Here is a 27,433-nt window from a genome sequence, read left to right as displayed (position 1 = left end):
CACTCAGTCTGACTCTTTTGTTCTTGTCATGAAGTGTTCGTTTTTAGCTCCATGCTACTGAAATGCCAAATTAATTATCGTGGTATCCAGTCAGAGAATGCGTTTGGTCATTCAGGTGGTGCGCCCAGACACATTTTTCCTGTGAAATAACAAGATGGAGAATTTAATCCATTGATTTCATTCTCAGTAATTAGTTTGAATTTAATGGCTTGATATTAAATGGAATCGCCATTAGTAATCACCGCCAGTAATGAAAACAGCAGCCTGCCAATGTGTGTGTGCGTGGTAAGGTGAGGTGGCGCGGAAAGCAGGATAGATGTCATGCCGGAGGGGTGACTAACGACGTACTGATTTCATTTTTCTCGTCATTCTGATTAGCAGGAGGAAAATAATGTGGCGAGACAGGAAATGAAAGTGAAAAGCAAACGGGGAGTCAAGCAATGGGAAAGACAGTGTGTTCTTATTGGCGAGCATCTGAGCCCTCCCTCCCGACTCTTCCTTGTTTCAGACCACATCAATTTCTCCTCCCATCTCCCATCTAGCTGCCTGACTCTAATCCTATAAAATGCGCCCAGTCAAATAAAACGAAGCAGGTGATGTGACTCGCTGCTGTACTACAAACACTTTATTAGCTCCTAGTGTCTCATGCGAACATAAGTCCAAGGTTATTCGCGTCTATCTCTATGGAGATGGCATATCTACACTTATGCGATGGATATAACAATTCTTTACATTCCTGTTCTAATGATGATGTTTTTTTTTAGATCTAAATAATGAGACTAATATAAATGAAGTCAAGTCAAGTTTATTTAAATAGCACTTAATCATAAGAAAGTCTCAAACATGCCCACTGTTGATACTGAAATATTAACAACATGCCCTGATCTTAAACCCCCGAGGGCGAGGAAAAACTAAAAAAAAAAACTAAAATAAAAAAAGGAAAGAAAAGAAAAAAAGCATCATGAGAATTATGAAAGAAACCTTGAGAAGGGACCACAGATGGGGGAATCCCACTTCCAGGATGATTGCTGCAGTGGATGCTGACTGGGAAAACATTTTTCAGCCTGCAATCTGTACAGCTCATTTGGAAGTAATTAAAAGGAAATTATGAACGGTTCCAAACAGTCAGTGTCAGTACAAAAAACCATCAGGCTTCTACTAGTACACAAACAAATAAAAAAATCAGGAAAAGCATACTAGAAAATCTTGACCTTATTTGGTGTTCATCAGAAGCACTGAGAGCATTATGCGGGTATGAAAGAAAAAACAACTCTTTCATGGGGCCCTCTGTCTGTAATCCTTCACAAGACACAACCTCGTAGACGTGTCTTAATATCTGCAGTGACACAACGAATTTCACAGTTTGAAAAATTACGAATCAGTAGAGTGTATTCTCACGACGAAAGGGAAAATGGAAGCGGCAGCAGCAGCAGCTTAGCCTGAGGCGACCGAAAATTCAGCAAAATCGAGACACAATCGATAAATTGAGGGGTCCATTTTATGAATGAAATGATATATTATATATATATCATCAAATGAAAGCTATAATCTCACAAATTTCACCAGGCAGGCAACCAGCCTGCAATGTCCAACAGTCCCAAAAACAATCTCCTTGTTCTAATAGTTGTTCTCATTCCGGCCACGTTGCTGCGGCACAAGCACTGCCTCGCCCTCTGTCTTTCCACATCCCTTATGTCACCCACTCGCCTTACCCCCGCCGACACGGCTGCCCCCCCCACTCGTCACGACCCCCCTACGTGATTGCTTGTTCGTTGGTATGCAGGCCTGGAACCCCGTTGTGCTTTCTTGCCTGTCAGCACTCCTTTGTATCCACTCCCTCACTTTCTTGCTTTCTTTCCTCTCCTCCTTCCTTCTTTCCATTCCATCTCCTTAAGTCCTCTTTCTATCAGAAACACAGCACAACTCCAGAAGACCAGCAAGTCCACAAAAGGGATGAATGGAAGCTGTGATATATGGTGTATTGGACAAGGGAATGTTTTCACTAAAGGACAGAATTAGGAAATAAAATAATACCCCGAGAGAGATAAAAGCCGTAAAAGTGCGAATGACAGGACGAGAGCGGGGGAAAAAAGAGAATTGTGGGGAGTGTCGACGGCAATAATATTATGAAGCTGGAGTTCTGCGAGGCAAGCTTGCTAGCAGAATGACAAATGGGTCTCAAGTGACAGAGTATTATATTAAAAAGTAAATTGATATGCAAATGTGGAGTGTGTAGCGTTGGGAGGACAGGGATGGCCTGTTGTCATCACTGAAGTGGAACAGAGAGAAAGGTGAGGGCTCGGCTGGGATGGCGGTGCGGATGTCTATTAGCGTGTGAGCGCGTGCATGTGTGCGTCTGTTCATATTCAGTATGCATTAATGTAAAGCTGCGGGCCGGTGCGCACAATGGAACAAGGACATTTATAGTGGAGTTGTGCGTCAGCAAAATAGCCGATATGAAGGTATCCCAACTGTACCAATTTCTGTGTGCAGCCTGTGGGAATGCAAACATCCTCATTATAAACTTTCTCACAAGTCTTAATGTCAATAATTAGGCGAAATTGATTGTGTAATTCTGTAAATATGACAGCAACAACCTGTTAAAGCAACAAGCTCCTCGGCTTACGATGCAAATGCCGGTTGCATAAATGATGTACCACGTGCGTGTCCTGAGGTCTTGGCAATGTGACATTCTTGCATGACTGACTGAAAAAGCAGAGGACTTTGAGTTTGGGGCCCACACGATTGGACCTTTAGGCTATTGTCACAAACGAGCCAGGACAAAGTGACGAAAGTGAAGAGACATGCATGAATAAGGATTTAAGATGAGTCGGGACTCGGGCTGATGTCACGGAAAATATGTAGGTCAGGAAAACCTGGTTGTGGATGCAACGTGGGTGCATGTGTGTATGTGCTGTGTGATGTGTGGTCAACACGGAGGTTTCGCTACCTTTAGCAAAAAAAAAAAAAAAAAAAACTGAAGATGCATTCAGCGACTTAAATAACTAGTAAATTGTTGTCTTGTTTGCTCCTACCTGGAGCTTGTAAAATTGCTTGGAGAGACAAAAGTGCGTTTTGTTGTTATTTGTTTAATTTGAATAGTATTTTATGATTTAGATTAATTCCAACAAAAATTGTTGGCTTGACTGGGTGGACAATTTCTTTTTGTTTTTTTTTTATAAATAATTAAATAATTAAATAATTAAATAATTAAATAATTAAATAATTAAATAATTAAATAATTAAATAAGTAAATAAGTAAATAATTAAATAAATAGATAAATAAATAAATAAAATTACTTTTTATTTTCAAGACTTACGTAATTTCACTCAGTGAAATGATGAAATTTGTGGTGGTGCGTTGATGATTTTCTTTGTTATTCGATACAATACAATACAACTTTTTTCATATAGCACATTTCATATATATATATATTTTTTTTTTTTTTGACTGAAGCCAATCGAATCAAAATCAAACCAAATCAATCAAAAATGTGCAGCAGAGGACATAAGAAAATAAAAATACATTTTTTGATGCACGTAACGTTTGGAGCTCAATTAACATCACATCATGTCATATGTAGTGAAACGTAATGTAGTCAAGACTCCAATACCTGACGATGTCTTTTAACAAGATGTTCAACTTTGGGAAAATTGACTCCATTGGACAACCGAAGCTTTAATAGTTGACTCGGTAGCATGCAGCTTTTAAGTCTGGTTACTCACACTTTGTGGCTCCCAAACACAGAAGACAGGGAAACAAAAGGCAAAGCCGTGTCAGGTTTCACGCCATGTTTCAGAGTGTAGCGCTAATGATTCATGACACTTTTAACTGGAGAGGAGAAATGAGTCTCTCTGTAATTACTATGGAAATGTGTTCATTTCCCATCAGACACACTCGTTCACATCTGTAACCATGCACTGTGCACACACACACACTTATTAAATATGGAGCAGCAGAGGCGTACTTTTGGTTTCAGAGAACATGTACGTCCATGTGGAGCGGCAGAGGGGGGGGGTTGTACCCATGGGATAATCACAGGAGTGTGACTCAGTGTCCCCCATTCCCCATATGCTCTAAAGTCTAAACACATGCCCCAAAGCGGTAGGTGTGAATATTCCGGCATGTGTGTGTGTGACAAGGGGATAATGATCGTCTCATGGTGATCGACTGGCTTGTGCCCAGCTGATAACCAGGTAACACACCCCCACCTTCCTTAACAGCCCCCAAATGCAAGTCTCGACTGGCTTATATTACACGCGCGCATGTGTGTGTATTCCCTAACCGTGCATACATGCAGTCAGCCGTGTCACACCCAAACATGAGCAGCAGCATAAAACACCAACTGGAAGAGATTTAATGAGCATCTCCAGAACCCGCCTCTTTCCCAATTTCGCATCTCTCAAAATTGCCGCGATTAGTAAATTATTGGTTAGTTAATTAATTGGCTAAAACAACTAATAATTATTAATTAGACCCTCCCACTGTATAGAATTCGTTTAAAACGTAAAAGTGTTGATTTTTTTTTAGGGGGTGACATTTTTTTTTATTAGTTCTTGCGTTTAATGTCGTTTGCTGTTCAGCAGTTTTGTGCCGACCTTGAATGATAATTTTCATGCATGAGCGCCATTTCCACTTGGTGTGTGTGTGCGTGTGTGTTGGGTTCACAGTATGATGGCTGATTTTTTTATTGTTCAAACTGTTGGTTGTTGAAGGCTGGATCTTTTTTACTTTCATTGAGAATTGTATTATGCAAACAAAAATATATAAAGAGCATGTATTTTTCACATATCACATTTAAAATGCCATTTTTGCCCTCCATCTGTTTAGCAAGTGTTTTGCAAAAATTGTGTCCCCCTCTAGCATTTAAGTTGCTCATCCCTGGTGTTTTATAACAATACTTAACTCTATATTATTTAGTTCATTTGCACCTGTGGTTTAAAAGCGAAGCATGTAGAGACTCTGTCGCCAAATAGATCAACGCAGTCAATGAAGTGTGGAATATGCCGTTTTTTAACTTCTCCTTAGACAATGGCGTCATGTTGTTTGTCATCCAGTGAAATAATATCGTGCAATATATGTGGCACCTCAAAATGTTGTTACCGAAAAGTGACCAGGGGTCGCTGTTTTTTTATTATTTTTTTTTTTCCATTCACCAGGTGTTCGGGTGTGAGTCACCAATATCTATTCGTTGACAATTGTCCAGTTAAGTCTTGTTCAGCCACATATGTCCATGTGCAGCGGGCCTAAGGGAAGTATAGACAAGCAAATTAGAATTCAATTCCCACAACCATCAGACAGACGAGGCCATGCTGCGGTTAAATCATTTTTAGTTCATCATTAAGTGAAATTGCTTTCTTATTTTATGGCTTTGAGCCTGACATATTTGTGCTGAATCTAAAAGAGCATCTAGTCCCACATGTTTATGGGTGATGGCGGCTGTTAAACTTGTTTCGGGATAATGCTCAACATCGTGGAAAAACAGACGCACACACGCACACACACATCGGCATCATCCCCCTGCAAGGTCGGCATGACACAATCAGTTAAACACTTCCTCACAGCTGGACAACAGGCTGGTTGATCAATTGATCAATATTTTGGTCGTTGTCGTTGCACAGAGACCACACCGCAGCGTGCGCGCACCGATGAGGAGGGGCTGGGAATAGGGGCCAGGGCGTGTGTCAGAATGGGAGTGAGACTCGTAGTAAATCTGGAGGCGGTCATGGCCAGAGGGGCTGTAGCGCGTTAATGCAGTGAATGCGTTGTGTCTCTATAGGAACATCTGCGACTCACACATGCTCAATATTTGGCAAACAGCAATGTTGGGAGTGTGAAACCGACAGGGAGGATAGGATAGGAGGAAATCAAATAAAGGTTTTCTGTATTTTTCAGGATAGACTTTTGAAATAAATGTGTTTAAATATAGACAAAACACACATTTAAAGAGTCTTTTTAATACATTTTTATTCTAAGTTTCACTTTTCAACGCAAAGTATTGTACTTTCTCCGCCATGAGTTTTATTCGTGGTGAAGAAAGCGCGCGTATGTGTTTGTGCGTGTTCGTACAGCAGGATGCTCACCCAGCTGGCTATTTGTTTTGCAGACACTGTGGATACATCAAAGCCAAGCAAGACCCCGATGAAGAGAAGATGCAGTTCCAGCATGGCCGAGGTAATAACATCACGTTAATAGACTTCACACATACAAACACGAAAGCATACATCAAGATGCATTCCGTTTTTTTTTTTTTTTCCGCTATACCTACCTTGCATATCAACGTGGATAATAATGCAATGCTTTTAATTAAAAGAAAATGGCTGAAATTTGAAGAAATATTTCCTTATGTAATTAATTAAATTAATAATGCCTTTATTAGTCCCACAATGGGGAAATTCGAGATTCGAACCCAGGCCTCCTGGGGAGACTGGGTCCTGAACGCGGCGCCTTAGACCACTCGGCCATCCTGGTAATCATCCCATGCGTTCTCAAGAAGCACATTGGTGACATTGAGCTTGGCATAAACACTTTTTTGCGCAAATGTTTTCTCGTAGGATGAGGCTCCTTATGGGTTCCTGTTAAAATGACGTGTCATTTTAACACCACAACTAACCAAGTCGTTACTGTATGTGTCTAATTACGTAACCATTTTAACACCATCCGAGCACCGTACTCACATTTCACCACAGACAGTCTTACTGCAGGGATGGCAAACATGCAATATTAATGAAACCCCATAAACCCAATATGCTAATCTTCCCGTAACATTTATGAGAGAATGAAGCACAATTGATGTTTGCTCACTCTGTCTTTTCCTCCCTCATTTGCATGTGCACAGTGAAGCTTCCCGGCAGTCGGACCTACATCCATCCTCACACCTATGAAGACCCCAACCAGGCTGTCAGGGACTTTGCCAAAGAGATCGATGCTACCAATATTTGTATCGAGAGAGTAATTGGAGCAGGTACGCTTGAAAATATGCATTTCCGATTGATATAGAGAGGAAGCACTGTCTTCACAAGTCCAAATTTTGTGCGTATGCGTTTGTAGGAGAGTTTGGGGAAGTGTGCAGCGGGCGGTTACGTGTGCAAGGAAAACGGGAGATCTACGTGGCGATCAAGAGTCTGAAGGCGGGCTACTCGGACAAACAGAGGCGGGATTTTCTATCGGAGGCCTCCATCATGGGACAATTTGACCACCCGAACATCATCAGGCTTGAGGGAGTCGTCACCAAATGTGAGTTATGCTTCTGTGTTGGTTTTGCAGTTGATAGAATATGATGAATATGCTTTGCTACAGTGGATTTTCAGTCATTCTTGTGTGAGCCTCTGGGGGCACTATAACAGTCATGCAGATATAAAGAAGAGTTTCACAACTACTCATGGGAGAAAATTTGATAATTTTCTAAAGGGGATAAAGAATATATGCCTGTGAATAGGGTTATATAATTTGTGATTTGTGTTCAAATATCTTTTGCTTAAAACCCCGCCGCAATCAGTGCTATTCGTTAGCCCGTCTATGGCATTTTGGATTGTGTGTTCGCATTTTGTTCATCACCTGATTATGAATCAAAGTCTTTGTACTTGGAGTGCCACACACAGCTTGTTTTAGCAGTAGCTGAACCTTGTTCTGATAAATCTCCACCCCCATGACGCATGGCAACTGCGACTGTCCGCGCCCTTCAAAAAGCCACTTGTTTACCTCCCGATTTTGTTAGAGCCATTGTGAGCGCCTCTGCGTGCGCGCGCGTGTGTAGGTGAGCGACGCAGGCCGAGTTCAACAACAGAGCTGATTGGTTATCTCTGGCGCCCGCTCGAGCAATCACTCTCTCTCTTTCCATCTATCTTCTTGTCTCGTATGTCCATCTCGCGCCGCGGCTTTCTCTCAGTGTTCGTCTTATCTTCTCATTTAGTCTCTCCTCTCTCTTTCAGCCTATCGCTCCATCTTCATCTCTCACTCACTACCTTTCCACTAGCAGATGACATGTCTGATGTTGGTCTAATGAAAGCAGAAACAGATAACACGCGAGCTGTTGCAGTGGAGTCCACCTTATATCAATCCAAAGTTAGTTGGCTTTTATACAAAAAGCTAATGCACCGCAATTACAGAGGAACTTTAACGGTTGAACATAATACGTCCGTGACTTTGACTGACCTCTGATTTGTTTAGTAAATTATTTAATGTGTTACATAGTTCAACTGGTGCCATCGTAAAAATTCACTAATGCGTGAGAAGGATGATCAAGGTTAACTGTGTTGGGTTACTTGAAATGTTTTTGTTTTTTTAATCAGTAAACATGTGCAGCTAATTTGAAATAGGTTGAGGACAATAAATCGTGTTTTTTACAGCCAAATGGTTTCAGTAAGACAAGTGTGCCATTTTTTTTTTTTTTTGTAGCCAACTCATGTGAATCAAAATGTGCTTATATATTAGGGGCTAGTAAAAACCAAATCTTTGAAACGTATTGCACACACTGTATTAAGATGTTGTCTTTTATAAAAAATGCACATCGGGTATGAATCGGTATAAATTGTTTTGATTCTGATGAGAATTTGTAGTTTCTTTGAATTTAATTAAATTGAATAATTAGGGATGTCGAGAACTTTCACACGTTGCTTCATAATTAAGGGTCAGCCAACAAAAAACACTTGTTGTGTTAGTGTTAGTATGAGACACTCCTCAGCCAAATTGTTTAAATTTATGTAGCGAAAACATTTGAATCTGGAAAACAATGTCATGATGCAGTAAGGGACTGGTGGCTTTAAAGTTAACATTGGAGTAAAATTCAAATGTAGTCTCACTTCTTTTTGGAAACTGCTAAGGAAGAGGCTGTATCAGTCCAAAATGTTCTGTTCAATATTCTGCACTCCATTCTGCTCAAATTATAAATTGAAGTCTGAGGAGAAGCCGACTGGAAAATATTATTCCCAGCGAAACGTGACCAAACAGCATATGAGTTTTATGTAATGAGCAAAAAATGAAAACAACACATTTTCTAAACAAGTTAGCATTTTAGCATTTTCAAAATAACTCAGTGCTTTGTCATCTTCTTACTTACATCGATCTTGAAAGTAGAAAAATAAGGAGGAGCCGGTCAGTTTAAAGACATCCGCCAAGCATGCACTAAAGCACAGCACCTGGTCAGCAACAAAAGAACAAATGCATATGCATGAATATTCATAATTCATAACGTTAATTGGATGTGATTTCACCCTCATGAATATTCACCAGCGTGCATTTAATTGATTGAAAAAAAAAACATACTTATTAATTGCCTATTTGCTTTCTGTAAATAACGCTTGATGTTAAATGTGACCTTTTGCACGCAGAATGGAGGCCTGAGCATTAACTCATCTGTTGTGTGATTTAACTGTGGTCATTTTGAAAGCTAATAGTAAACTTTCTCAAGTCGTTTTGAACTCACTGTCGCAATGTCACTGAAGGAATACAAATTATATTTGTGTAGACTTTGAATCATGCAGGACAAGGTAATCTGCGTAGTTGAATCAAGGCAAGTGGTTTCTTCTTGTTTGTTGATTTAATTTTTTCTGTGTTTTTTTAATTTTTTAAGGGGGGGGGGGGTTCCACCAATGTTTACAAATGACTTGGGCGATTTCCGGCTAACAATTTGGAGTTCATTAAACTTGAAGTGTGGCCGATCTCTACATTTTATATTCAATGCGTTTTGTAATATCACGCTACATTACTGAGAATATCCTGACTTTCTGGCTTAGCTGTTTGTTTCTATTATGCTGGAGTTGGTGTTTATGCTAAGTGGCTGTTATCGTAAATCCCTGATGAGAGGAATGCATTGATTATCCACCACTTTCAGTTTGGGTGACTTTCTCACAAGCACAGTTCTCCAAACAAGAGGCAAAGTGTGCTAATCCTCAGTGGTGGCAAGGAACAACGAGCAAATACTTTGCTGGAAGTTTATTTATCATTCCGACTTGAAATTTATTGTAAAGTACATACATAAAACCCAAAATAATTGAACGATGTATAGTAAATCACCAAAATGATCAATTGTAACATAATTTCCTCTCAAGGACCTCAGCTAGCTTAATGCTAACATCTAATAAAAACCATTGACAGGCTAAACGAAATTAGCATAGATGTTTCGGTAACTACGAACCTTCAATCAACTGCTACTTTAACACAAACGGAGCAGCAACACATTTAAACAAGCTGTTTGTACGTAATAAATATTAAAACAGCAGAACTTGATAATGTATTATGGAAGGGCTATTTGTTTTTTCTTGCCCTTAATTATGCTGCATCTGTTCCACTAGCTCAGTGCTTCCCGCCATGTTGTGGGTCAATGTTGTACTCCAACGAACTCTAACTGTAAAATGTACCCGTATCCCCCCAACCCCCCAAAAAAAAAAATAAAAATAAATACTGCACTCTACTTGCAAGAGGTAAGGTAAAATTTTGGTAGTGTGTGTGTGTGTGCGCGCATTTAATTGTTTTCTCTTTTTGAGTCTTAAAATTGTTTTATTCAGTTCACCCGCCGTCACGGCACATTGAGAGGGTGATAGAGCTCCTCCAAAACACATCTCACTAGCAGGACGTCATTTCACAGGTCGCAGCCTAAGGTGCGCATGCGGGGGCTGAGTGGCTTGTTGACGACCTAGTTCAGATGGGTCAATAATTCCTTCAGGCCCTTTTTTCTGGCCCCAGCTGGTCCCTTTACACCATCCTCAGTATGTAATCAGCTGGGCTGACCCAGCATGTGCTGGGCTCAGATGGGTTCAAGAGGGTTGAGCTGCTAACTAGACTTCAACAGAGGGGAAGGAGTCTTTGCTGTTGCGGTTTTGCAGTAGCACGGAGAAACTCTTGGAGGATTTCTAAATTGGGGAATAAACGCATAACAAAATGTTGATTTCCTCTTTGAATCATTTATTAATATGAAACAAATTAATGTAAAAACACAAAGTGCACTGATTTACTGCATATTTCGGCAGAAAATCTTGCATTTTTCATCTTGCATTATTAAAATATGCAGTCGTTTCTTGGCAAAGGTTTACGGATATTAATTTCCAAGAAAGTCTCCTTGGCACAATGTCGTGTTTGTTGCATTGCACTTCATGTCATTATACAGATTGCAATTGCAGTTTACTAATTCTAAGATTATTTTATTAATGTATCAAATGCATTTGGGGGTCTCTATTGTCACATTTACTTACTTTAAATTCGTTGACTGCTTCTTGGGATATAATGATGATGGGGTGCTGGATGTAGTTTTTTTTTTTTTTTTTCTTTTTTGATCTGTGCGTCTTGGTCCGAAGTACGGATCTGAGGCCCGGTGGTTGGAAAACTGAGTTACACTACACATAATTGCTAAGTAAAGTAGTTCACTAATTTGTTGTGTGTCATTTAAAAAGAAAAAAAAAATATTTTTCTACACTTTGAAACAAGTTATTGTTCTCCTTGGAAAAAAAACTGAGAAAAGTCTTTGTTAGTTTGTTACTGTAATTTTGCATAGTATTTTGTGTGTGCTGAAGTGTATTCTGGCTGCAGTCTTTTCAATTCCTGCGTTTGTCATCCTTTATGCGTGCACTCTGTCAGCTTACAAGCACATAAGCCTTCAGTTCCTGTCGTGTTCCACCCTAATAAGCGTCTCTGCTGTCTGTCATCTGATTGTTGCTATTGTCTTGCTGATTGGTGGGCCACATGCGAGAAAAGAAAAAAAAAAAAAAAAAAAAAGAGCCCCTTTCTCTATCTGCACATCAGGAAAAACGCCACAATCTGCTCCCCCTCCACCCTCCTCTCATCATCCCTTCATCTCATTCTCCACATCTCTAATTTGATCCAGCCGCCGCTCATGCATTTTTGAAAGGAAAATCCTGCAACAATCAGCTCATTGGGAAAAAAAAACCCTCAATTATGGCTCTCCATCTAATCTGCTGATCAAATAGTGTTTATATGCATTAAGCTGCTCCACAAAGGTGCAGTTAAAGTAGCAAAGCTACACACTGGCTTTATTCCATCCGTCCTCAGTGGAGTAACGAGGATGTGATCTTTGCTTGTCGAACTATATACTGTATAAAAAGATGGTTGGAATTGTTCATAAGCAGATCTGTGGAGATTAAACTGCAGAGGCAAATGAGGGGGAGTAAAGATAGGACGGAAAGGTGATGATGGTTGCAGGATGGAGGGAAGATGTGTGTGTGTGGGGGGGGGTGCTGAGATGAGATGGGATACAAGAGCGAGGAAATTAGACAAGATAGGACTAGAGAACAAATGAGGGTAACGGGGAAGATGCGCGCAGAGATTTCAGCACGAGAAGGGCAGGCAGGCGAGAGGACGGATGGCGAGGAGATGAACGTGAGGAAATGAGAGGAGGGGAGGTGGAGAGAGGCGAAGAGATAAGCTTATTGAGTTTCTGTCTACCTGTTTTGCTGCACTCCCTCCCACCCAGCCTCGCGCTGGAGCTTCCCAGAACAGAGCTCTGTCCTGTTTTGAAGCAATATATCATTTAGTTCAGAACCTTAAAAATCAATAGAGCAATGATTTAATTTTCTTTTTTGTACTTTGAAGCACATTCAATAACGCCACAAAGCGGGTCACTATCAGAAAAAACATAGCCACTCATTATGTAATTGTACTCAATTTCATTTCGACGCCCATTAATATGCTCATGCTCAGAAACAGGCACTTGTAATGAGATTTGCCAGATTGACCATATGTGTTGTTTACATCACTTCTCTTTCTGTTTTCCCACTCCACAGTTCTACTTTGCTCGACTAAGTTTGGCTGTTTCCATTTCTAAATTGTGGTACAGTTAATGGGGGGGAAACACACACAGTTACGTTAATACACTGAAAAAAAATCCACCGATTTTACTTAATGCCAACGGGTACATTAGTTGTACATGATTAAAATATGTTAAACTAACAGAATGTGATTATTTTGACATCAATTTTTATCATGTGTAAACCAAAAGTAAATTCAAATTTAAATGTATTTTCCCAACATAAGAGGCAACGCTTGATTGCTTCAAACTGTTCATTTGTAACTCCCAGTTGAAGTTTACTGTAAAACTGAAACAAAAAAGAAAAGTAAACATCATTATCAATCAAAATATTCAACAATGCCGTCACGTTCTGTCAAACAAAAGTCGGCCACAATTAATGCTTGCATATAATGTGATTTATCATTGATGTGTTAACGGAAATGAACATCGATGTTACAGTAATTATAACCGTTCAAACAACTGCTACTTAAACACACACGGAGCAGCAACACGCGTACAAATCGAGCATGCAACAATAAGGAGCACTTCTGTCAATTCTGTTGTTTCACTACTCTAGTTTTTACATACTTTTATGAGCTGGGCACATGACCCTGTTTTGCCGGTCAGTCATCCAGCCCTCCAGCCCCAGACCGTTCCTACCCCGTGACGGACTGCACAGCTCTGCTTTTCTTCTTCTCCCTTCGATTAGCAACTCGTTATCCTCCTTAAGAGACAACAATGCTTGTCAAAAGTGTAGCTTATTCGTTGCCATGAACGTGAGGATAACTGACTTCGGCCCATGGAAGAACAGAGTTTAGCCACACTAGCTAAAAACACATAGCAGGTGCAGTGCAAGTTAGCTTAGCATTCTTGCTAGCATTCCCCCAGTAAGGTTCTACGTAAACAAAAAACATATGACTGGAAGCTTGACTTGACTGGAAATTTGTCATTTTTATTCTTTCGCAATTGGTCAGCACAATCCTCATATGGGGGGAAAATCGTTCTGCTGCTTCTTTGTTACAGTTGTTGTCCTTCATGTTGCGGGACAACGCTGTACTACACTGACCGCATGAAATTCTAAATTAAATTCTAAAAATTGATTTATCGTAAGAGATTATCATTATCTTGTGGGGGAACACTGTCGTGTAGCTTCCTGATCTCAGGCACTTGTTTAATTTTTTTCAATTCAAATGCAATGCCGTATGGTTTCAACCAATGAGAGAGCAGCACTGGTTTCAAGTCCCACACAAACATACTCAAACATACAAGGATGTGATGATTATCGCTTTATGGCCAAGAAAAGATTTTCTTCCACTCATGAAGCGCCGTAAAGATGAGGAAAGTTGTCGTTGATCCATTCCATGACACTCCACCTGGCAGATTGTCAATAGCCAATCTGTACATGGAGCCACACGCGCACACCCACGCACACACAACCCTTCGAGCTCTTTGACTTATTTCTCAGCGTGATGAAAGGTATTAAATTTGAGTGAATAGGAACATGATTAGTTAATTATGTGCTTTCAGGAGTATTTGGCAAAGTGAGGCTTCGTGACATGCCTCCAACCTGCAAGTGTGTGCTATTTTGGTTTGAAAAGTGGATGAAGTCACTCTGGGAAATGAAAAGCTTTCATTGTGTTGCATGTGTGTGTGTGTGTGTGTGTGTGCGCACCTGAGTCAACGAGAAGGACCGTGCGAATGTGCTGAGCTGGAGTGTGTGTGGTCGACTTTATTGGTTACCTCTGTTATCTGTCACTTGCAAGGATAATTTAGTATGGCAGGTGTCCAGATGATGGCTGGTGATGGTGTGTGTCACTGCGCACACGCACGCGCTTGTGTGCGCTCATGTTGATCGTCTACTCTGAGACAACAGGATGAATGTGTTTCATTGTGCCTCTCTCCTGGTACAGCTAATACTGCCGGCCTACAGGTAATAGTCGATACTTCACGGGCAACATGCAGCATATGAGTTTACACGCACACACAAAGCTGTGTTTTGTTGTTCCATTTCTTGCTGTCACTGTTGGAAAGGAATAGTGTTGGGAGGTATGACTTTGTCATGGATGGTGTAGCCGTAAAAACAACCAGAGGGGTTGGTTCACAGCACTCCTCGGTGGTGGAAAGTAACAGAGTACAAATTTTTCTTGTACTTAAATCGATTTTTCAGATATCACTACTTGCCTTGCTATAGGGCTGCAACGAATGAATTTTCTATTAATTGATTAATCTGGCAATTAATTTGTTGATCAATTGATTTATCAGATTTTTTAAAAAATGTTTTAAATTTCCAGCCCTTTCATTAAAAAACAAGACATTATTTCAAACTGATATTGCAGAAAACTCACAAACCGATTAAGATTGCGAGAATAAGAGGTTTGGATGATGGATGTTTGTTTCATTTTGAATCAACGCAATGATGTCAGTCTGATTTCAGAATTACAGAATACAATATACAGAATTGTGAGAATATTTCCTCTCGAGAGGCTGAAATTAGGAGGATTCGGATTAAACAAGGTTTCGAAAAAAATGAATTAAAAAAATGAATATATTTACTTGTCGATTAATCGTTGCAACTCAACCTGAGAATTAGTTGTTTTTTTTAAAAGACTTCCTACATCCTAAATTAGTCATAATCTACTTTCTTGTTTTTTTTGCAGTTTTAAAACTGCTGTCATAATTTGAATGTCGCTAAAAATACCACCTCCCCTCGAGTCTCAGATGAGCCACACCCTTCTGAACTTTCACGAGATGTGCTCTGTAAACAAGTTGACGTTAGCCACGCTAGCATGTTAGCTACGTCGGTAGGATGACTTGTAACGCAGTGTCACTGCAACACTAAAAGTTATTGGTTTGAAATTTTTTTTGGAGTGTACAAGCACTCATGATGTAGTGATGTGGAATATTATCGAATGAACGGTAATATATTGGACTATTTTTTATTTATTTTTTATTTCAGTACTTATACTAAACTATAGAGTTTGAGAACTCCTCCCATTATGGCTAATCCAACATCCAACCTATCACTAAACGGACACAAGACACACCCATGCGGATCAAAGGCGAAACGCCACGTCCCTTTCCATTACTGTAAATCCCACCTACTGTTGTTCGAACCCTTTTGTTGTTTCCATTTCCACTTGCCATGGCCCAAAACCAGGGACACTAAGTAACAAACACTACACAAACAAACACAAAACAACACACAATCCAGGCCACGTGTAGAGATAAATGTGACCAGCAGTCCTCACCCCCAGCACAAGAAAATCCAATTCCCTTTCACTTTTATCCCTGAGACTAATGCTACTGTCAAAGAAGACACCACGACCACAGACCCACGGCTCTCCGTGTGTGTCCTCGTGTGTGTGTCTTTGTGTTTGCTGCACAGATAGTGACTTCATTTAAGGTGATGCATTGCTGTATTTACCTAAAAATCTAACTTGAGGCCTCTGTGGTGTTGTTCAGTCTTCCCGTGACAAGATTGTGACGCCAAATCTCTCACATGTGGTCTTCATGAACATTTCTTCTTCTTATCTCATTTCCTAACCATTGCTTGTAATTCTGATTTCCTCTCTGACTCATCGCCTGGCTCGTATTTCTCATCTGTTCTCTTCTATTAGGTATATTGAGTGTGTTTGTGTTGCGAGCTAGCAAAGGTGACTGAAACTTGCTGCAATATTTCTCTAAAAATGAGACCGGTTGCTGGGTCACTTGCGAAATATCCTAGTTCAAACCTCAAATGCAACAAAAGCACATGTTCAAGCTAGCTAAGCGGCCTTAATTTTCACGTTAGCCGTTAGCAAAATCATCAAATGGCTGCCCAAAAATTGTGAAAAGACTTTGATGATGAAACAAAGACAAATGTGGTGGATCAGTCACCTCTTTTGTGTGAAAACAAACAGTTTATGTTGCCAAAGAAAAACAGAAGTCGCCCAGCCTCGCAAATACTCTTTCTTCTTCCAATGACTCCAACCATTGACTCACTCATTGAATCCAGGACAAGCCTCACAGACTGTCGAATCTTATAAAATTCAAACAGTTGAAAGAGACGTCATCGATTAGTCAGCTGACAACAAAAAAATTCAAAGTAGTCTCGCTCATCTCACCGCTTTACCGTTTCCTTCTTTAACTCAATTGATCTCACTCTCGTGTCCTTCTCATCTGTTCTCCTCTTCCCTCCTTTTCATCGCCTGCTAATTTTCATCACAATGCTCCTCAGTCCTTCTCATCTCCCTTCTGTCCCGTTTTCATCTCATCTCTTCACACGTGCGAGATAGAGACTTCAACATCATCTTTCCAAAACACACTCACAAAATGGTTTCTAATGCTTTCTTGTGATTGGCAAAGCAGGGCCGTCGGGGGTCGTTCCTTGACTGAGCCACGCCGAAAAAGGAACGGCTGCTGTTTTAGTGTGTGCGTGTTTGTGTGTACATGTGATTGCATCTACTTTGTTAGTCATTTGTAAGCCCGACCAGATGCCAAGCAGAGGGGGCACAATGCACAGGACCTGTCAGTCAACCTTACACACACACACATACATGTGCAGGTGCACCGTGATTGAACTGCAACACCCCCACACCTTCTTTCCCTTGAGGCTGATTAGTATTCATGAGATCTCAGGAGAACCCCTAAAACACCCTCCTTCTCTTTTTCTCACACGGACACACGCACACACACACAGATATTCTAGTAGATCGGTCCATTCTAATTATCTCTTGGCGTTCATGGAGAGGCTTGATTAGAAGCTGTCAGTGTGACTGATGACGACACGCCACGCTATCCCCCCAGAGAGACGCGTCGGGGCCAGAAAAGAAGGCCGGTCACAGCTGCGGGCTGCACCGCTTCTCTGTCCTCGTCTCTTTATAGTCCGTGTCTTTGTTCCATATAATTGCGCTTCATTACAGCTGCCTTGTTATGTCTCTTTCTAGGTAAGCCGGTGATGATCATAACAGAATTCATGGAGAATGGCTCACTGGATACCTTCCTCAAGGTGAGTCAGTGGGAAGGAAAAAAAAACACGATCACTCTCAGACTATCAAGGTCAGATATGGCTGAGGTCTGATAATGATGAGTAGGCCAAATTGAAGTTGGCTCCACAGGTTGCTGCAACTCAAAATTGGCTTCCAGCAGAATAAGGGAGAGAATTTAATTGGTGGAGGTTTACCAATGACATGATTTGGATTTGCCAACTGACGCGTTGAGATGTTTCTTCATATGATCACCACAAACACACACATATAATAATATTGTATGAATAAAATGTCATTTTCTCATAAATCAGATCAAACTTTGAGGAAAATATATTATTGTAAAAGGAAATAGATCCGGGATAGATTTGTGCAGCTCTGTTTAACTTCAACAACTGAAAACGACTGTCGTGCACCAGAGCCATCAGGACTTCGATGATTGGCCCAAAGCAAAATAGATTGCAATCTCATCAGCACTACGACGGCAAGATAAATGGGAACTGCATGACAAAAATGAAACAGTCACAAAATGACAAACTGATAAAACAAAACAAAAAAAACTGTTGTGTGTAGCAGTGTGTTTTTTTTTAACGAGGGTCATAAAAAGTGTCCACAGCACCTCAATATAATAATGGAACATGTTTTATGTTTTTTACAGCTGATCCGAGCTCTAGGCATCCATATGTGTCTTTAATTATGCTGACCATTTATTAAACAGCTGTCCCTGAGAAAATACAAAACCACAGATCTGTCAGGGAAGGTCTTCCTCCCTCTCATTAATGTCCTACTGTCCTCCTGGACAGCATCTTCCCCACAAATGTGCTTAATTATGACATTATATATTAGAGCAGGGAATATAACAAGTTAATTTTGCATTAATTCACTAGTTTAATCATTTTATCCCGCAGTAATGCCGTTGGTATTATTTCTTTTATTGTGAAAGTCTGTTGCTTCCGGCTGCTGCATTCACTGGTACAGGCGTGGTGCCAAAATCCGTATCACCTGGCACATTGAGTGAATGCCAAGCGGGTGGAAAGCTGTCCGCATTTTGGCATTTGCATTTTTCAACAAGTTTTACCATTAAATCATTTTCAACGGTGGCCGACTGGTTAGCACGATGGCCTCACAGTGAGAGACAGCATCGGGCGTGGGTTCGATCCCGGCTCCGGCCATCCTGTGTGGAGTTTGCATGTTCTCCCCGTGCTTGCGTGGGTTTCCTTCGGGTACTCCGGTTTCCTCCCACATTCCAAAAATAATGCATGGCAGGCCGATTGAACACTCTAAATTGCCCCTAGGTATGAGTGTGAGTGTGAATGGTTGTTCATCTCTCTGTGCCCTGCAATTGGCTGGCAACCAGTTCAGGGTGTCCCCCGCCTACTGCCCGAAGATAGCTGGGATAGGCTCCAGCACCCCCCGCGACCCTAGTGAGGAGAAGCGGTACAGAAGATGGATAGATGGACTGATATATATATATATATATATATATATATATATATGAGAGAGAGAGAGAGAGAGAAATAGAAATAGATAGATATATCATTTAATTCCATCGTTCCTTATTTCCTCATTAGTCTCCCTACTGACCAGCCTCGCAATACAATGTAGTGGGCAGATTGATAGAGGAAGTGTGCAGGTTTGTTCGACACTCCAATCAATCAACATCTCACAAAACCACCAGCTAATTAACTTACTCCACAGCTGCTGAGGGGGGAGAGCCAGAGCATCGTCGTTGTCGGTAAAGGGCGGTGTGCATATTCAAAAAGATGATGGCTAATAGATAAATGGATATATGGGGACAGAATCCACCAGTTCTCTCTCTCCCTGAGACAAGAAGAGACGACATAGATGAATGGAGAGAATATTGAAACAGAGGGAAGGAGAGATTAAATGAAGGAGAAAGGGTGACCGATAACATGGATGGGTTTTTAACGGGCGCCATTGGCCCATGGCAAAAATAATTTGCAGAGGAAGGTAAGCTGAACTGTCATCGATCAACAGGCTCTGCTTCCCAGACACAAAAACTGGAATCAGGTGAGCACTCCTTGGGTACATTGCGGTCCGCCATGGTTCGGTGGGACAAAAAAAAAAATCATCTTTCATTGACATACCGCTGATAGAGGCCAAGTGCAGGGTTAGAGAGAGACAGAATGCATTTAAAATGTTGCTCAGGGAAACCTCAGAAGAGAAATGTATTCTTGGACCTTGAAGCTCAAAATTCCAGTTGAGGTGGCTAAAAGTGGCAGCATTCATTACGTGATCTTGCACCGTGTGCTTCATTGTATATTAATCCATCTTTCTCCTTGTTTCTCTCTGCAGAAACACGACGGCCAGTTCACGGTGATCCAGCTGGTCGGCATGCTCCGTGGCATCGCCTCAGGCATGAAGTACCTGGCAGACATGAGCTACGTTCACCGAGATCTCGCTGCACGAAACATCCTGGTCAACAGCAATCTTGTGTGTAAAGTATCCGACTTTGGCCTCAGTCGGGTTCTGGAGGACGACCCGGAGGCTGCGTACACCACTAGGGTAAGACATATTCTGCATTTCTTCTGTATATTTGCAACAATAACAACAATAAAATTCTAGTGTCAGTAACGACTCACGCATGAATACTTAGGGAGAGCGCAGATTACCTCCTAACACAAAAGCTCAAAGACCGAGAGCCCAAGGCCAAAGAAACAGCGATAGGACCGGATTCCATCAAGACAGAAACGATGAGGCTCGAGATACCGGGTGGTTTAACATTTAAGACGGTTTGTAAAAAATCCCATTCATAGCCATTCAGTACCATAAATTTGGAACAATGTCAAATGGCTTCACGCAAATAAACTCCTTGAAGTTTTTTTCTCTACATATTTGCAAATTGGAGAAAATCTTTGGTCTCATTACCATCCTCGCACAGAACCGTCATCAGTGAGTTAAGCCACGGCGGAAGAACTCATCTAAAATGCCCACAAGGAGATGGCATTATTCATATGCATAGGAGGAACTGTCGAGGATGTTATTTTTAATATGGCATTAGCATTGCCCTGGGAGGAGTGCATCCGCTGCAGACTGCTCCGTTGCCATCAGACACACACCCACTGATGTCGGGAGACGTCGACGGAGAGCTGGAGGCGCTGGGAGGGGGCGGGGCAAGAGGCAGAGGTGGAGATGTGGAAGACATCCAGAGAGGAGCGGGAATCAAATAAGGCTGAGAGGGAACAAGGGAGGGATCCAGTGAGAGCAGTTAAGAGATAAGAGACGATGTTTAGGGACGGACAAGGGGGCGATGGAAACTAAAGTACAGTGCAGAGTGACTTGGCAGCTTTTGTCTTTTACTTGACTTTGACCGAGCAGTGCAGAGATGGGGAATGCTTGGCGGTGCAGAGGCAGCTGCTGCATGTTAAAAGGACGACTGGAGCTTTGCTGCCGATTGCGCATGTGTGTGTGCTCGCGCGGGTCCCAATTGTGGTTATACAGTGGCGCTTTCGAAAATGTATTTGTGCAAGCACAACAAAGGCACAACAAGTAGGATGAAAGCAAAAAAAAAAAAGGAAATTTGATAGCAAAAGGACGACGTGCTAGAGTAAACATGGTAATGTCGGAGCATAATATCATCGGCTCGGTCGGCTTCCGAGCAGCCTGGACTTAGTATTGCTTTTCGGTTATGACACTCCTGAGCCAAATCCCCAGATAACATTTCAATAGCAAAAGTCTTAAAGTTCAGGGTGACATATTCCGTTAAGTGCTGCTAAGAATATATTGAATCTGTTAACGATTGACAGGGAGGGAAGATCCCCATCAGGTGGACTGCGCCAGAGGCCATCGCCTACAGGAAGTTCACCTCAGCCAGTGATGTGTGGAGTTATGGAATCGTCATGTGGGAAGTGATTTCATACGGCGAAAGACCCTACTGGGAGATGTCCAACCAGGATGTGAGTCACAATCGCAACACCATACACAAGTCCGCTGTTCTAACCTTCACGCATGATCAGTGTTGTGTTATTGTTGGGGATTATGAGCATGCTGTAAAAAAATTGATCGTTCTCATCTTATGTCGTAGGTAATAAAAGCAATAGACGAGGGCTACCGTCTTCCTGCACCAATGGACTGCCCGGTGGTGTTGCACCAGCTCATGTTAGACTGCTGGGAGAAGGGACGCAGCGAGCGACCCAAATTTGGCCAGATCGTCACAATCCTGGACAAGCTCATCCGAAACCCTGCCAGCCTCAGAGAGTTGGCCAACAGCCCAGCAGGGTCAGTGGGAGAGAGCTGAAGACATAATCACTGCTTTAGATTTAATTTGGTGCCTGTTCAAGGGCTGGATTTGCTTTTCACTTACATAAGACATTACTTGCTGGCTTGCTGCTGATAAGCAACAGGCCTAAAACTGCCAGACATCCCACTGTACAACTGTTTTTTTTTGGCTCACGTAGTTAAATACATTAGATCAGGCGTGGGCAAACTACGGCCCGGAGGCCACATGCCGCCCGTTGAACGTTTTAATCCGGCCCGCCGAACTTGAAAAAAATTAAACGAATAAACACTCCATCCATCAGCTCCTGGTCCGGCCCCTCTGTCAAATTTTAGAACCCATTGTGGCCCGCCGATCAAAGTTTGCCCACCCCTGCATTCGATGATAAAAGCGCAATTAGTGTAGTTGCTCTACCAAGTGAGGAAGTCACATAAGTCACGGCTGCCAGGATGGCCGAGTGGTCTAAGGCGCCGCGTTCCGGTCCCAGTCTCCCCAGGAGGCCTGGGTTCGAACCTCGAATTTCCCCATTGTGGGACTAATAAAGGGAATCTTATCTTATCTTATCTTAAATTCAGTAGTGTACATCAACGCTTAAGATCACAAGTACTGATTAAAATACACATGAGCAAGTGCCAAACGACTTATTTATATCTCAACAGTGAGGAGCCCACCACTCCAGAGTTCAGTGTGAGCACAGTGGATGAGTGGTTGGAGGCCATCAAGATGGGCCAGTATAAGGAGAACTTTTCCAGCTCTGGATATGTCAGTTTAGACTCAATCCTGTACATCAGTATCAGGTAAAGAAGGAACTGTTCCTCTTTGTTTTTGATGCAACGGGCCATTAAAGATCCTTCGCATCGTAGAGGGAGTGTCATATGAAAGACACTCAAAGGGCCTAATTTTTCCATTTAGTACAGTGGTCCCCAACCTTTGTTTTGCCGCAGACCGGTTCATATAAATCCATAACTTTGGCGGATTATGATTGTTGCTAATGCTAGTAGCAGCTAGCGAGTTGTAGCTACTAATGCTTGTGTCATGTCATCCAATGACCTAATTGACTAATGTTATGTTAGCATCCTAAATTAGCGACTGAATTTGATTTTGAGATGCCGTTGTGTTGATGTTGGCGACAACTATGAAATGTCAACTAAAACTGCGATAAAGCAAGCCAAAAGGTCGAAAACTGAAGTCATGGTTACGCCACCACGAGGACCAACTTCAAAGTAAAAGTCTGCTAAGGCCATTGGATGATTCAATGAACTATTTATTAAGCTATGTTTTGAAGTTAGCCATTGCAGAGGCGGCATGTTTGTTGAGTATGTTTACAACTTCTTTAACATGTCTGTCTGAAATGACGGTATTGGGACGAGAGACGGGGAAAAAATCCATTATCTTTAATTTGAGGACTTGTTTCACCTCAAGTTGCTAAAATACTCCCAAACATGCAATTTACGTGATCCTTGTGGGGTTTCAACTTCTTCTGCTGCTATTATAGTGATTGCAGACAAATCATGTTGGGTCAAAAATAGCACCAGTAGTCACGAGTCCATCGTAGATGGATGGAACAAAGAGTAGTCACTTTTCAAAATAAGATATTTTTTTTAGCCTCAAATAATAAATAAACCAGAAATCCTGCATTTTTTTTTTCATCTGTGCGCGCCCACCATATTCGCGAGCCGGTGGTTGGGGACCTCTGATTTAGTGGACAGTGTGTAATAATATATTTTCCCTCACAATTTAACACTTTGGTTTTGTCTTCCTTACAGTGAATTGGCTAAAATGGGTGTGACTCTAGCCGGCCACCAGAAGAAGATTTTATCCAGTGTGCAGGGCCTGCAGACCCAGGGGACGCATGTCCAAGTATAACACTCTCCACATTAACACACATTGAGAGAGAGCCAAGAGTGTGGATGCCAGTGTTAAGTTTTCCCCCTTAAATGGCGACGTCACCGGACACTCCATTGGTTTTAACCGTCACTGAGTTGGAGGACAACATGGACACTTGACTCCTTCACATTCTTCCAACCATTATACCCCTCCTTGATGGACATTAAAAGCTTTGGAGTCCCGGCAGCAACACCACCACCAATACGGAGCAACATCTTCAACATCATTCACATTACAACAGCTTAAAAAAAACTAAAAAACCCCAAAAGATCCAAAAAGACTGAGCAAGGAACGAAAATAGAATCCACTTCTCATGTGAGGTTTTCCATTGGTTTTCTTGTTTTCTTGTTTCCGCTTTCACCTTGAAGAGTTTGAAAGGTTCCACAAGTATACGTGTATGTGTCGATGTATGTATGTAGGTGACGGTGAGTCCCACACCCATATCGATGTGTAGATGGACCTAACGTTCGTATCGGTTATGAAGTTTCTATGCTAGTTTCTACCGAGTACATGTGCAACATCCTCCATTCCTCAGTGGTACCCAAAGAGGAATGCCATGAATGTTTGGGTGTGAGGGGAACTGGACCTAAAGAGTAAGTATTGCAACTAGTAAAAATGTGTGCGTAAGTGCAAGTGCTTCCCTCCATCTAACTAGACAGCTCTACATGATCTGCATCCGGTGTCAGTTGTCTTCCATGACACCGTTACCGGCAATATTCAGAATAATATTAACTCATTTACTACCAGCTAGTGATGGGTAAACGAAGCTTCAAATCTGCTTCATGAACTAGTTGTAGTATTTTTGGACTCCAGTAGATAGCACTCTCTGTTCAAAATTGGCCTGAAAGCTCACTGACTTGCCATTTTCTAAACCATTTATTTAAACCAACACTGCCATCTAGAGGACTCAAAAATACAACAACTGGTTCATGACGCAAATTTGAAGCTTCATTATCCCATCACTACTACCAGCCGAGTAAAAACATAAAAAAAGATATTTGACGTCTTAAGCCGTCTTAAGGCAAATGAAGCATTTTCTCCTCTTCTGATTAATGAAGGGGAATAGTGTTTTGGTGTATAGCAAATGTTCAACTCAAGTTGACACTGATAATGAAGATTTTATTTTGGTGAAGGGTCCAACAATGGTTAATATAATCCTGATTTCCGCTTCCGTGAGTGGATGGTTACACAAGGCTTGTCACCGTATTGACTTTCCGCTCCTCTAAATAACCTCGTAAAATGAAGTTGCACAGTTATTTAAAGCCGACGTTTCTCAAACAAACACACGTTGTAAGTTTGACCGGAAAAGACTCATATTCTGTGAGAAAATGTCAATCGTTTGCCTAGCAGTTGGTTATCAGGTTAAAATTAAAGGGACCTTTGTAATAGCACTGAAACCCGCTTTTCAGTGTTTTATGTAGAACGCTAAAGGACAGAGAGTGGCAGACCGCACCATATATATGATTGTATCATAGTGTAAAATATGTACAGTGTTGATTTCCAATGATAGAATGTTTGTAATGATGATGATGACCATGATGTACTTTTGTTATGAAAAAGAGATTTGTGAGTGCGTGTTCAGGGGAAGGGCAAAGAGGAGAAAAGTATGAGGCGCTTTATTTGTTCGAACGAAGGAATGTAGCATGGGTAAGAAGCTTCATCTTTGATTGACGGGCAACAGTGATCACGGTTTTGACATAAAATTACAATAAGTAGAATGGACTTTGGCTGATTTGAGATCACAAATTTCATTGGCTGCTTAAATGTAATTACAAAGGCTCCTGCTGTGCACGGTGATTCCATATTATGTTGGTGCAAGCAGGGGTGAAATGTGATTTTTTTGTTTCTTTTTTTTTTTTTTATATGTACTTGCACTGAAACTTCACCAAACTCACACCCGAACTGATGATTGTCCAACCATAGAAACCAAAAGTAATCCTAGTTGACCTGCTCGCTTTTAGAATTAATTAATTAAAATGTGCAAGGGCATGAGAGATTACTTACTGTGGTGAGACAGGCTCGCAAGAATGAAAGGATTTCGGGGGTAGAGCACTTGCAAAATAGCAGAGGATAAAATTTTAATGAGTTTTGGAATATTAGAAAAAAAAGTGTTTTTGCCAAATGGGGATGCTTGGGGATTCTTTTGGTTCCTCACGCTTGTGCAAATGACACATTTATTGTAAAAACGGCAAATAATCGCCTCAAATTCAGCCTAGCATTGTAAAGTGAGGTCGCGGAGATTGGTGTAAACTGTGTTTTTTTTTTTGCATTCATTCAAAAAAAAAAAATATTGTACGTTTCAGTACTCGGTTAACAATAAAAGTCAGTCAAATAAACGTTATTTATCATTATCAAACCACTACGTATGTGAAAATTACTATAATCTGACAGCATGAGCACATTCTACTCATACTAAATTTATGATTTCATGGATTGGCCGGAGTTCCCTTCAATGGTGGCCTTTTGGATGCCTTATTTTGCCCTCGGTATTTTTGTTGCCCAGTGGAGGCGATTCTAAGGAGTAAAGTGTATGTAAAGGAAGTATTTATCTGGTCTTCAAATGTCCACGCATCAACACGCTTTCATTCTAACCATCCATTTTGTTATCTTCATGTTTGCAAAAGGCAAGTCGCGTAAACGGACAGTATTGTTATTTATTTGAGTGGTACAATGTTCTGTGGACTGAACAAATGCGAATGTGATTGACTTATACGCACCTTTGGTCTATTTGGTTGCATATTGTATTTTAAATACTAGTTAAAAGGTTACATCAAGATCAGATACGGCTGGAACGGCATCAACACTCTAGAAACAATTAAAATCCCTGTAAAGTGAAACACGCACCAGACACAGAAGTGCATCACTGGGTGCCGTATTCGCCGCACTCAAAGAAGAAAATTAGCAAAATTGAAATGGTGAAAAACACCGTATATCACCACAATTGGCTTAGCGCAGTTACCCCAGATTTGTCCCCCAAAATTCACTTGATGAAGTCACGTATGTGGCTTGGTTTGGCGTAACCTTTGACAGTCTTTGTCCTCCATCTCCGTTCTTGTGAATGTTCATGAGTGACACATTTGAACTTCCTCTCACTTTTTCCTTTCTTTGGCCACCAAATAATGTTGATTGACCATCAAGCCAGTTTCCTCTGTCTTGCTTGTTGTAAAGGGTGTAGGCATTCTCATGTCTTTCATGTTGCTGTAATAAATATGCTAATATTTCTAATTTCTTAGCCGTTGCCTCTATTGTCCCTTTCTTTCATTTTACCGCGGACACACACACATGCACACGCACGCACAATTCCGGAGAGACCATACACAATTCAAAGTGCCTTTACAGGAAAGTAATATGAGAACCTCGCTTAATTATTTTTGCTGCTAAAAAGCCTTTAAGTATCAAATGTTTTGTTGAGTGCAGACCAGTCAGCATAAAAGGTTGCTTAGTTAACTCTCCACTGCCCCTCCCTTCCCGGGCTCTGCTACAATTGTGATAGTGGAGTGAAATTCGTTCATAACATTTGCGCATGGCAAACATCGTCTACGTCTTCATTCACAGTGCGTGTTTTGTATTCTTTCAGGAGAGATAATTTTGTCCCCAGGGAGGAG

General features: G+C 41.3%; 1 protein-coding gene across 1 annotated transcript in view; it reads left to right on the top strand.

Moving 5' to 3' along the window:
- LOC148325943 (ephrin type-A receptor 3-like) overlaps nucleotides 1–27,060 on the top strand; it is a 90,080-nt gene extending 63,020 nt beyond the window's left edge. The window contains exons 11-19 of the mRNA XM_088310268.1: nucleotides 6,108–6,175; nucleotides 6,840–6,965; nucleotides 7,052–7,237; nucleotides 17,666–17,727; nucleotides 20,021–20,230; nucleotides 21,472–21,621; nucleotides 21,750–21,943; nucleotides 22,601–22,738; nucleotides 23,708–27,060. Coding sequence (XP_088166394.1) covers nucleotides 6,108–6,175; nucleotides 6,840–6,965; nucleotides 7,052–7,237; nucleotides 17,666–17,727; nucleotides 20,021–20,230; nucleotides 21,472–21,621; nucleotides 21,750–21,943; nucleotides 22,601–22,738; nucleotides 23,708–23,807 — 1,234 coding nt within the window. The 3' untranslated portion in view covers nucleotides 23,808–27,060. The remainder of the gene's footprint in view (nucleotides 1–6,107; nucleotides 6,176–6,839; nucleotides 6,966–7,051; nucleotides 7,238–17,665; nucleotides 17,728–20,020; nucleotides 20,231–21,471; nucleotides 21,622–21,749; nucleotides 21,944–22,600; nucleotides 22,739–23,707) is intronic.
- Nucleotides 27,061–27,433: the final 373 nt, after the last annotated feature.

Source organism: Idiotropiscis lumnitzeri, chromosome 12 (genome assembly GCF_059441095.1).
Source record: "Idiotropiscis lumnitzeri isolate Australia: NSW breed Sydney's pygmy pipehorse chromosome 12, RoL_Ilum_1.0, whole genome shotgun sequence".
Lineage (NCBI taxonomy): Eukaryota > Metazoa > Chordata > Actinopteri > Syngnathiformes > Syngnathidae > Idiotropiscis > Idiotropiscis lumnitzeri.
The sequence above is the reverse complement of the archived record's forward strand: the minus strand, read 5'-3'. Positions and strand labels throughout refer to the sequence as shown.